Consider the following 12,546-nt stretch of genomic DNA (forward strand, 5'->3'; position numbering starts at 1 on the left):
CCCCTCACCCACGTGGAGAACGTCCTTTTCACGGAATACCTTGGGCACCGTAAGCCCCCTGGAGCTCAGTGTCCATTGTAAAAGCAATGACTTCTTATCCTGAGAAGCTGGGAAAATAGTATATTTCTGAGTCAATGACAGTTCTGGCCGTTGAGCCACTTCTTGCTCCCAGCTGTCCCTGCGCATCGCACACCCATGCCCACCTCTCACCCCTCTACAGTTTCTCACCCCTCTACAGTTTCTCACCCCTCTACAGTGTCCCACCCCAGTGACCATAGTTTAATCTCAAGCCGTTACACTCACCAATGATATAGATCCCAGGCCTTTCTTCTTGTGAGTTTGCATTTTCCTCAATTAATTGATACCATACTAAGATACAGAAAAAGGAATGAACAGAGTTTACCAGTAATTAGAAATAAATATCTTCAGATGATTGCCCACAAAGGTCTTCTGGGTAGAATTGTGAATGCCCTCTTCCTTGTGCAGACATGAGAACATCAAGATGCTAGGTGTATGGTGTACTAGGAGAACATTTTGCACTTGTGGTAAGCAAAACCACCTTGACTGCAGGGAAAATCTAGGGAGCTGGGGTATTTGTCACCTCAAAACTCTGATTGCTCTCAGCCACCTCTCAGGCGTCTTCCAGCCAGGTTGGCAGGGCATGGAACACCCCCATGGAATAAATGTTTGAAAAGCTGTGTTTGGGGATATTGCCGAGTAGTTTACTGCATCTGGATCCAGGCGTCACTGTGCAGTTAGGCCAGGGCCGAGGACATACAGAGAGTCACCTGCTGCTGGGTCCCGTGATCCCTCTTCAGTGAGATTCCTGAATATCACAGAGAGCAAATGGCATAGGTGGTTGCCTGCCCCTGTGTTTGCGGCTGTGAGCTGACCGCCACTCACCCCTTCCTCCCTGGCAGAGAGAGAAGACTGAATGAGAAGCAAAGAGCTGGGACCAACACGGTTGTCTGTCCATCAGCATTGCAGACCACATCTTGCCATGAGCTGCTAATCGTAGCAGAATTTTAATGCACTGGGTTTCATTCGAAGTAAGTGGGCTGGGCCTTAGCAGTCCATCTCTTATATGGTGGGCTTTGAACTGCATTTGCAAAATAGAAAGATCCATATTCTGTAGAATATTTATAGCCACTAGAGGTTTCCTATTGATGACAAAATGCCAAGAGGACTGGACACGCCCTCATTTTCTACCCTTATGTCCCAGTTGTGCCAACCAAGGCTGAAGGAAGACTGCCAAATGGCCAGGGTGCAGAGAGCTGTGCTGTGGTTAGCAGGAGTCAGGGTCACGGGGTCTGGAACTTACTGGGACTAAGGAGATGAGACCAGCTCATTGAGTCCCTCCTCTACCTCTACAGACACTCCAGCAAACGCCACTTGTGGCCGCCACCCTCCATGCCATCCCTGCTGGCCTCTCCCACCATGTCGGTGGTCGCCCTTGGTTAATTAGGGGGAAAATGGAGAAAGGAAAAGCTTTAACCCTATCTCAAAGTAAGCAGATTGGTTATTTTGTTTTTCAAAGAAGTAGTCCTATGTACAATTAAAACTTGTTTCTGGTAAACCTCATTCCAGGAAAGATGAGCTTTTAACAAAAGGCTTTTGACAGCTGCAGGCTATTTCATTTTTTTAATGCCGAATGAAAAATCAATACATTTTTCTGGGTTATACATATTCAGAACAGGCCTGATATTTCCATTATAATGGAAAGTGGGTGTCTGTGCACATCTCTCGCCTGTCAGAGCTGCACCACCGCATTTTCCAAGCCACTGCTAAATATTTCAAACCTGATTTGATTGTGGTTCATGACAGCTAATGTTTCTCAGCTCTTGAGCCTGCCGACAGGCAAACGCTCTTTATTTCACCCCCATCCTCAAACGTTATTCCCATCCCCCTCCTCCGAAGTAAAAGAGAGCAATTTCATTCTTCAGGGATCATAGATGGGTATGTTATTTAAGTAACATGATCGCATGAGAGCCTTGGGTACAAACACCCTGATCCTTAGGAGAATTTCCAAATTTCTATCAGATTGAGGCACTAAAGGGGCTTTGTCAGGTTTGGGGGAAGGTTTGAATTAATCTACATTATCCTGTTAAGAGTTAGGAACAGAGGGACTCGTCTTAATCATTGATTGACTCCCCTTTCCTTCCTAAGTGATTTGTAAAATATATCCAGTGGACATGCAGCTCGGCTCCCGGCGAATAGTTCTGTTTTTTAAGGTCTGGAACATTTTCTCGGGTGACATGTTAGGGAGCATGCGTGGTGGTGTTGAATGCCGACTTCATGTCGATGGTGCCTTTATTTCTGGCTTCTGCCTGGTGCTCCTACCACAAACGAATTTCCAAGACGTTGGTAAAATTGTTACAAATTCCCCTGGGGTTGCCAGTTGGCACAAGTGCTTCCTTTGGGAGCAGGCTTTGCCACCAATTGGGGAATCCTGAAGTCACCTTTACCAACATCTAAGTATAAAGTGTGCTAGGAGAACAATTTGCATTTGTGTTAAGCAAAACCACCTTGACCGAAGGAAAATTTTCTGGGACTGTGGTATTGTCACCCAAAAAGCCACGCTGCTCCAGGAACCTTTCCCTTTTAAGAGAATATACTTATCTGCTGCAATTCTTATACCTGCAGGCTCTGCCCTTAACCAGCAGAGAAATGAATGACATGAGCAGGCAGGCTTGGCCTGAGTGGTAGTAAATGCTGTCTGGGAGAAGCAGTTGTAAAAAGGAGGTGTTGATGGAAATACATTTTTTAAAGGCCTTCAAAGACAGTTTTAGTTGGAAGTTGAAGGCAGCAGGGACACCAAAAAGGCCTTGTGGTTTTGAAAGGTTTGTTTCTATTTCCTTAGCACTTTAACCTGAAGATACAATCCAAATAGGAGGGGGCGCTGGAGTTTGAGGACCCCTGTGGGGTATAACCAACAAAGTGGGCCTCGGTAGCTGCGCTTAGACCCTCTCTGGGGTCATTTTAAATATACTCTATCTTGGCCTTGTAGCTCCTGCCAAAAAGCAGGATGGGGCAGGGGTGGCAGAGATGACCGCTGCCCCCAGGTCCTGGCCACATTTTTGAGAAGGGATTGCCGGTATATTCTATATTCTGGGCAGGTTCTGAAACATTAAATGCTTTGAGGAGTAGATGGTTTTGATTTGTCGGCTTCAGCCTTGAAAATGGTATGTTGGCTGTTGTGTGTCTTGGTAAGCAAAGCCTCCTCCAAGTAAAAGACAGGATTTTCTAGATAAAACCGGATCGTTGGTCCATCGAGTCTTCACTTGCTCCCGCCATCTGCCGGTAGCTGATATTACAGGAAGAGAAATCTGCGGCTTCTGTAACGACCTCGGCCAGCTGCCACTGACTTCATGGGGGAAAATGCAATCTGTGATCTGTGAAAGACTCCCATCCGCTCCGTGCTCTATCAGTATGTGGGTATCAAATACGCATTCCTAAAGGGAACAGCGGCTAGATAACCAGTCCTGGTAGCTCAGCGTGTGGACTCTGCCCTCTCCTTTTAGAGCTGGATGTCACTGTTCCTACAGTCCTGGTTCCCCCACCTTTCGGGGGAGAGAGACCAAGTCCTTCCCCTGGGTGCCCTGAGGCCTGGGCCTTGGTGCTTATTGCTTCCAGGGCCAATAAAACACACCCTTTCTGCCAAACCTCGGGCCCGAGATGCCCAGACGAATATGCAGTTTGCATCCCTGTTTTTAAATCATTTCTCTACCGCTATTGGTATTCATAACTCGCAGTTTTCTGGTTACTGTCAGGCTGGGCTTTCATCCATTTTAAAGAGCTATTTTTCCTCTTGTTGTTGATGATGATGGTATAAAGACAGATGGTATAACTGCTTATGAATGTCCTATTTTATTTCCCCAGAACCAGACAGTTCACATGAAGACGTATATTATTTCCACATGCTCAGGTTAGGCAGCCCAGACTGGTGTCTGCCTCCTGCAGCCAGCTGCCCTTCCCGGGCCTCGCCATGCGGAGGGCGACACCTGTAGGTCTGAGGAGGAACTGCAGGGACGCGCTGCTGGGCAGAAAAGGACTGGTTTTTTAGCTGGGGGTGAGGCCTGATGGGGCTTGTAAAGGAAGCCGGCTTGTCCAAGGGTTTCTTAATCATTTCTTCTTCCACCAGGTGTAGGACAGCCATTACTGGTTGTGTCACAAATGATAACTTTAAGGACTCACAAAGAAGATGATTTGAAATCTTTTAAAGAAAAGGAGAAAAACAAACAAAACAGAGAAACCAAATGAGGTCTTCTGTCCAGCCTGTCATTGGAACTAGGCGGCCCTCACGTTTCTGCTTGTGTGGGGCAGCGAGGGAAGAAGGTTCATGGAATGAGGGCCCCAGGAGTAATCACACAGCATGTGTCATCTCCTTACCCATGATAGATATGATGTGCTTATTCTCTACTGCATTGGTCTTCGGAATAGATTTGTTTGGAGAAGCTCAAAGAACTGGGGTCAGTGCCAGAATGACCATGGCCTTTTAACTCTCTGCTAGGATGGCTGTGAGCCACAGAACACACAGGAGAGTGGCCCTGGCCTCCCTGCGGGTAAGTTCCTTCCCTCCTCTGCAGAGTGACATCTCCAGGCACTTCCTCACTGCATGAGGGTGCCCTCTATTGTGTAGGCCAGACCGCCTCCATCCCAGGTGACAAAGCATGTGTGTTCGGGAGAGGAGGGGCCCTTCAGCTATTTCTTTGCATAATCAAACTTGATTAACGTATCAATACAACAGACATTTTGTATGCAGCATATGTTGGGGCAAATGAGTATATTTTAAGACTGATTGAAAACCGGTATTGCCACGCAAAGATGAATTACAGTTTTGAACAATTTCAAAAAGCCTAAATATGTGCATGGAACATCCTGCCTGGACATAATTAAGGTGGCATATGTATCATATTGTGTAAGTTGTTATTTTCTACTACCATAATTTTTCTCTATTAAATATGTGTAGTGTGATTTTGGGGCTGCATACCTGACTTCAAAACAGGGTAGCCTGATTTTTCTTTGTTTTAGGGGCAGGGGGGTAGATGAGAAGATTTGGTGTTAACTTTACTATGCAATAAGACAAAAATGAGATGTAGAACTTGGAGATAAAAGTAGAAATGTAGTTGGAGATGAAAATAAACCATATCTTATTTCATCTGTGTTCCTGTGATTTCCTCATAACCCCCCTATTGATGGTGATGAAGAAAGAATATTTTGTGACCCCTAGTTCAGTTTTCTGTCCATGCCTTTTGGGAACAAATAAGAAAATATGACTCTTATTTGAGTCAGATTTTCTCTCTTATTTGAAAGAGAAACTTTCTTCCTAGAATATAAGTGCTCTCTTTATGGATCAGTTTACTTTGTTCTCTTTTTAATTCCTTTGTGAGATGAAATTTAGAGCTATTTTCTGGAGGGTTGGAAAGCATTGCTCCATGAAGTCATTGAAAAGTAGAGTTAAGGTTGAACAGGCCTGTAGTGGTGTTGCACACAGTCCTGAGTCCAGGGTTGGTTGGGTGTCGGATGTAGGCATCCCAGCTCATATGCCTTTGCACCTGGGAAGGTGTGTTCTTCAAAGTCTCCTAATAATATCATCAATCCACTTGGGTTTGCCTGCTTCACTCCTTTAACTCGCTGAATGCATGCTTTGGATAGTGTTCCAAAGGGATGGGAGAACAAGAGAAAACATCTTATTTCTCTCAGCATCTGGAGTACCTTCCCTTCTTCTTACCCATTTGGGCAAGCAGCATTTCACTTCATGATTAACCTAGTGTTAGAAATGGCCATTCTCCTGCCTTTGCTACAGCACTGTATACTGAGCTGGAGAGACATTTCTTCTGTTAGTTTTAAGCCAGTAGTGAGTAAAAAGTGGAATGATATCACAAGGAGAGCATATGATTCTTTTACAAATTGTTGTCCCTTTCTCTACAAATCTAGTCTCATACCACTGACATCCTGGCATGCTCACGTGATGCTGTTTGGTTTCTAAAACTCTTTGCATTGATGGAATTGTATCGCTGGTGTTTTTGCTCTTTGGAATATGAATGATGGCAAAAAAGCTCCCACCGTGGTCTGGTCTGGCGTGGGCATACGCACCGAGAGGCCTAGGAGGAGTCATTTTATAACTGAGTCTTGTTCGATGCCAGAGTGCTTTGGGGTTGGAGTATGACAAGGAAACATGCGGCTACTTTTCTGTATTTTCAAATGTAAAAGACTTGCATGTAGCGTCAGGAAATCGGATAGTGTTATTATTTCCACAGGATTGGTTTTTCAGCCGGAAAAACTTGTTATGCATTCAGTGCCCACCCAGAGTACTTAATGGTCCAACCCCTAGAGCGAGTCACGACCTCCTATCAGCTAGTGGGGAGAGAAAGCTCTCACTGCTCACCCAGAGCTTAGTGTATCTTCAGTGCAAGCAGCCTTTACAAGGCCTCTGGGAAGAGAAGAGAGGCAGAGCCAACAGCAGTTGTGTTCCGTGGTTAGGGATTCTTTGGAGTAGGAGCCTAGATTCCTTCATTTCTTCCTAATCCTTCACATTTTTGTGTTTCTTCTGTTTCAGAAGAAGCCATTGAAGATGTTGAAGGACCCAGTGAAACAGCTGTTGATCCAGAGGAGCTCGCTAAGGATCAAGAAAGTGGCGGTGAAAAAGACCAGAGCAAGTGGACAGGTAGCACTGTGGGTGCCGGCCCCCCCACTCCCTCACGTCTCCCCGCATTTCCCTCCTGGTGGGAATGAGGCTCCCAGGCGAGGAGCAGATGGAGCCTTCATCTGCCCAGAAAAACTGTGTTGGCCCAGTGTGGCTGGGAGAGAGATTTTTGTTTTGTCTTTTTGAGTGGTCACCTTCCTTCATTCTCCTTCTATTAGAACTTTTAGTTTTTAAGTGGCCCAAAAGCCGTCTAGTTTATTGAGCATCCCCATGTCTGCCTCCATGCTAGGAGCTTCCCTGTTCTCAGTGTCACTTTTCTTTAGCCGCTCCTCAGGGTCATCACTTTGCCCTGTGTGTTCTCCTTTCTCTGTGGAAGGTCAGTCCCCTGCCCCACGTACTCCTAAGCCCAGCAGAGGCATGTGGAACTTGTTTGGGGTTGCTCCCTGATTCAGCCTCAAGATTTTCTAAGGGAGTCAGCAATGAAGGGAGGCCCTTGTCCTGCCTGGTGGGCTACCCCACACCAGTGGGCCCCGCAGGTCCCCAAGCCCTATTCCCCCCAACCCAGGAAGAGTCCCCTCCCATCTACCCAGAGGGGAGACAGGCAGTGCAGCCAGTCAAGAAGATGTCTTACCAAAAGGAGAAGAAGTTAAGCCAAAAAAGGAAGTGCTATTTCTGGAAAAGCTGGTGTTGGGAGAAGGGGAGCGGCCATCTCTTAAAATGATAGTATTTCCATATTGACGGAAAAAGGAGCTGAGACTGAGAAGAAAAGCTTAGTTTTGTTTTTTTGTTTTTGTTTTTGAGGAGGAACAAAACAGTTTCTGTGGAGACTTACTGGGACAGATAAGTCTCCCAGACACCACCACAGTAATAAGAGAAAGTGACCTATCAAGCAATGAAAATTATTTTATTTGGTCAACCTTATTCTTGCTACTTCATCATTAATATAGTAATACTTGGCTCTAAAAAAACAGTATTTACCTTCTGGGGTCTGTGTTGGTTGGGCTTTTGTTACATTTTCAGGCAAGACTCTTCTTAAATCATGCCCACTATTGGCCTTCACTATTTAAACCAGACACAGAATCTTGGAGACAGGCCAGAGGACAGCAATGAAAATGACTGAAGGCTGAGAAATGCCATCTCTGAGAAGAGGCTAGAGAAATTGGAGCTATTTAGCCTAGAAAAAAGAAACTAGAGAAGCAGTGTAACTGCTTCCGAATATCGGAAGGCTATAGCGCAGAGTAGGCAGTGCTCCTTTGTTCAGCGTTTCCTGGGAGAATGAGACGGGGAAGTTCTCCCGGATATGTGGATGGACACACCACACCGATTTTCCCACCTCTGCCACTTAGTATCACCCCCAGAACTGGGCTCTGTGGTGTCCAGGGGCTGCCTGTACATGAGATAGCACTGAGGTGTAGGGTAGAGCCTCCTAGGAGAATTTTTAAGGCAAGACCAAGGAGCTGGGGGTGGACATTTATGCCCAAAGTCTCTTCATGGGGTGGAGGTGGAGGATCCTCCCTTGTTACTTTGCATGAGCCAGTATCCCAGTTGTGTGTGTGTAGTGATAGTAAGGTGAGGCTTAAACAGAGCAGAGAGACCTAATCAAACATACCTGTCCCGGGGAGGCAAGCTGGAGAAGAGATTTCAGCAAGCACAGTTTGAAGTCTGGATGACCTTTGGGCCATCTGTCTTTTGTTTTCAGGATTTGGGTGCCTGGTTTCAAATCTTGGCTCTGTCAATTACCAGCTGTGTTACCTTGTTCAAGTTACCTTAACCTTTCTGTGCCTTAGTCTCTGTGTGTGAGATGCCCAGTACCTACTTTCCATAGGATTGTTATGAGAAATTATTTGAATGTGGGAGATTTGCAACAACTCCTGGCATATATGCTCCATGTAAGTAGGCTTTTAAAAAAGTCATTTAGTTAAAGAGGATGAGGAAGACTAATAGAAGGGTTCTCTTTGGGGCCTTCCATTTGGATGTAAAATTGTTGCCAGGCAGCATATGGTTCCTGGGAATTTTACAGAGATGAGGGGGAAGGATTTGGTGGGATCGTGCCGGTGGCATTGGGTACATATGTTTTTGCATTCTGTGTGCTAAGAGTACTGTGAAAGCAAAATGAAAAGTAGCCACCATTTTTAAAACTCTTACTGTAGGTCAGGCCCTGGGCTGGGTACTTTATCTGTACTTTTCCTAATCTTGACATCCAGTTTAGGGCAGGCTTTGTTGAGAGCAGTTCGGTGAAATCCCAGTCAGTTTATAATTCAGCAGGAGCGTTTCTTCATAGTGCTAGACGCACATTCTAGGCTGTCAAGAGATATAAGCTGAAAAATTTAAAATGAGCGTCAGAAGATGAATTTTCTTAATAAAGCTGTACTTTTTCATTCATTCATTCATTCAAGCAACAGACCATAATCTTTATCTCCAGAAGATGGAGGTGGGGGGAGGGTGGAAGAGGAGGGAGAGGAAAATGAGTAACTCAGGTACACCTTGCCAGTTGTACACGAGTGAAGAGAAGGGAAAATTCTTTCCTGGCTCCTGCAAAAGATCCTCTTTGGGCCTGAAGCATAATTTCACTTATATTGTCTGAGAGTGTAATGATGGGCTTTTTTAAGGTACTTGGGTTGATATGATCTTGGAATCGATATAGGTGCCGGTAACCTCTTCGGAGTTTTCTTGTGGATCTTTAGTATTTTATAAAAATATCTGTGTTTGTTCCATTTGCTCCCTAAATTGAGCTGTTCCTGTCTGATTCAATGTGATGGGGAGTGCTTCCTCTCAGAAAATAAGTAAATAGTGATTTTATAATTTGCACTGTTGATTAGTGGCTGCTCATGAAGCAGATTAATAATATTTCAAACGGGCCTGGATAATTGGCATTTTCTCAGCTATTGATTATGTAGTTTGGGATTGGGCAAGAATGGATAATCTTTCCTAAACATTTTTACTTATTTAATTTTACGTGGGAGAGGGACCTCTGATTTCCTCTTTTGGTGTTTGTTGGTAACCCTCTTTGGGCTTCTTTTATTTTACCTTGGGGTGGCAGCAAGACCTGCTAGTGATGTGAATCACAGCAGCACCGATTTCACAGTCACTGGCTGAGTCACTACCACACTCAGGGCACTGGGCAGACTTAAGCAGATCACAAGCTCAGTGAGATTATAGGCCTTTCCTTTGGGGAATGTAGCACTCTGCCAGGGATTTCAGGGATGTCCATCATCATAAGTACAATATTACTGGAGAACAGTGCTAGCCCCTGGAATTTTGGGTGCTGGTAGAATTCTGCATCCATGCTGTCCAGTACAGTAGTCTCTAGCCTCATATGGCTATTGAGTGCTTGAAATGTGGCTAGTAAAAACAAACTGAATTTTTCATTTTATTTAATTTTAATGAATTTAAATTTAATTAGCCACATATGGCTAGTTTCTACCTTATTGGATACTGCAGCTGTAGACACTCAAAAAAAAATAGAACCAACACTGTAAGAAAGTATCCTGTTATTAGAAAGGCCACATTAAGCCTTATTACCCTTGTGCCAGGCACCATACTAAGTGTTTCACATCTATCCTTCCTGGCTGGCATACCATGAATGGCTTATACGTACACAGGGACTAATCCCCACAGATTTTGGGTTGGTTACGTGGGGCTGGGGGCATTTGAAGTCAGAGTCAGTCGCAGCTTCATCGGTTTATGCCACTTTGTCATCATTTTCTGTGTGTTCCCTGATAGCGAAAGGAGTTGGGAAGCACTGATTATATACATTATCACATTTGATTCTTATCCCTGCCCTGTGAAACAGGTACACTAAGCACAACCACCATATATTTTGCAGATAAGGAAACTGAGCACTGGAGAGCACAAGCAGCTTGTCAAAAGGCACATAGATAACTTTGCATTTCCATACTGGCTCTGCCGCTTGCTTTGACTTATGGCATATCTTATATGGTATGTGCTATCACCTCTTCAAGGATGGAGTTTTTCAGTTTCCATGTCTGATCCATTAACCCCCATTGTAAGGATGAGTACTAGCATGCACCTAGAGTTGTACAGTGTTACTGGTGATAGGACAGCCACCCATATTTTCAAAAGCAGTGGGTTTGTCAGCCATGATTATACTTGGTGATAAGCCAGCATCATGCACAGTCCATAGGCAGAGTGGTGAAGTGTTAAGAACTCTCTGGACTTGGAGTCCCGAAGCATTCCAAATGACCTTGGCAGAGGGGCCTTGGCCTCTCAGAGCTTCAGGTGCCTCATCTGTAAAACATGGACCAGCAACACCCACCAACCCCAGCCATCCTTTGAGGGCTCCATGGTGGCGAGTGCAAGCTCTTGGTAAACGCTGAGCAGTCACATCTACCCAAGGCAAGCATTGAGGCACTGCTGTGAGCTGACAGAGGGACCAGGAATGTCCTTTGCAGTCATGTCTGTTTGCTAATGCACAGCCATTTCCACTGTCCAACTTTGTGATTTCGTCTTTTGAAATGTGAAAGACTCCTTGTTTCCTTCTCTAGAGAGAATTTAGATCTATGTGTTCTAGACCAAAGAAACCCCAGTGACAGCAACTGAGCAATGACTAATGTGGCATTATCCAATCAATCATTAATTGCTATAAATTGATATATAATTAATGTGATACTTTATCATCAATAATTAGGGGCAGACAAACTTTTGGAAAAAGAATCATAGCAAGATGGCTATTTAAAGCCTGGTTTCCAGCCACGGAGCACTAAGCTAGGTCTAGTTAAGTTAATTTGAGACGAGATGATCAGAGTGTATTGAAGCTGTTTTTGAAAAAGAACATGGGGAAATAGGCCAATTTAAATGACACCAGGGTAAGGCTTCAGAAATTCCTAACTGATGTTCATGTTTATAGTTTTGTAAAATTTTGGGTTACAACTGTGGTCTGAGTGCTTTTTCTAGAGGAATGGCCTGAAGGGATTTTATTTTATTAATTTTTTGAAATCCATGATGCTCACCTAACACAGAGCAATTAGTGCAGTGGAGCGTCCCTGATTTGAATCTATGGAAGATTGCTATTAAAGGAGGTATTAATGGGCTGGCAAGGTCTGGGCGATTGTTAGGGAGAGTGTGTTTAGGGAATATGGTGCCGGCAGGCATGATTTCAATCGGATTTGACATGTTTAACATAAATGTATATAGTGTATGGCTCTTGCTGCGTATGAATAATTCCTACGGACCCACTGCTTTTCTAATTACTGAGACTGAAAAAAAGCAGGCGAGGCACATCTTGGTGGAAATCTATTACCAGCCCTTGCCTTGTTCTTTACATCTGCGTGTAAATAGGGATGCCACTATATAGGAAACTTAGCATCTGAAATGAAATCTGTGACAGAGACTGAAAGGGACTGAAAAAAATACTTTAATAATCAACCTCATAAAGACAAAACAGCATATGCTGAGAGGAAGCATTATGCACTAGGAAAAGTGCTGCTGTATTAGGAGGCAGAAGCCCTAGTACAGGCTTCGTTCTGCCATGAAGATTAGTTATGTGACTGTAGACCTCAGTTTCCAACTCTGCAAAACAGCAGGTTGGATGAAATAGTTTCTTATAGTTCTGGAACACCATAAAAATGTAATTGGAGGAGGGACAGTCACACAGGAGTATAGAATCTAGGACAGTATTAATGATTAAACTAGGAACGCTGGTAACTTTCAAAGATTTCCCTAATCGGTGGCTAACTGAGACATCCTGGATCAGTGGCCTGGATAGACTTCTGCATGATTTTGCCAATGCCCAGCACATCTCCATGGATGCTTTCTCCATGGTTCCTCAGTGGCGCACCAGGACACCTCATGCTGTCACGGGTCCTGTGTTACTGTGACTGGTCTCATTGTGGTGTCAGAGCCCAGAGTGATGAGGACATCAATGGAAGGGTACTTGGAGA

The 12,546-nt window shown here is 44.6% G+C and overlaps 1 protein-coding gene and 1 long non-coding RNA gene across 10 annotated transcripts in view; one reads left to right on the forward strand and one right to left on the reverse strand.

Annotated features, from left to right (window-relative positions):
- Positions 1 to 12,546, forward strand: part of ZFHX3 (zinc finger homeobox 3) — a 1,060,470-nt gene that overhangs the window by 1,012,068 nt on the left and 35,856 nt on the right. For 8 of the 9 annotated variants that reach the window (XR_013163640.1, XM_077132887.1, XM_077132886.1 and 5 more), the window contains one exon: positions 6,560 to 6,667. Coding sequence is in view for 8 of the 9 variants with exons in the window: in XM_077132887.1 (XP_076989002.1) it covers positions 6,560 to 6,667 (108 nt within the window). In the remaining variant the exon portion in view is untranslated. The remainder of the gene's footprint in view (positions 1 to 6,559; positions 6,668 to 12,546) is intronic. The other variant, XM_077132891.1, reaches the window with a different exon arrangement.
- LOC143659683 (uncharacterized) overlaps positions 8,856 to 12,546 on the reverse strand; it is a 271,825-nt gene continuing 268,134 nt past the window's right edge. Inside the window, exon 4 of the long non-coding RNA XR_013163649.1 lies at positions 8,856 to 8,964. This is a non-coding gene — a long non-coding RNA (uncharacterized LOC143659683). The remainder of the gene's footprint in view (positions 8,965 to 12,546) is intronic.

The sequence above is a fragment of the Tamandua tetradactyla genome, chromosome 16, assembly GCF_023851605.1.
Source record: "Tamandua tetradactyla isolate mTamTet1 chromosome 16, mTamTet1.pri, whole genome shotgun sequence".
NCBI classification, from domain to species: domain Eukaryota; kingdom Metazoa; phylum Chordata; class Mammalia; order Pilosa; family Myrmecophagidae; genus Tamandua; species Tamandua tetradactyla.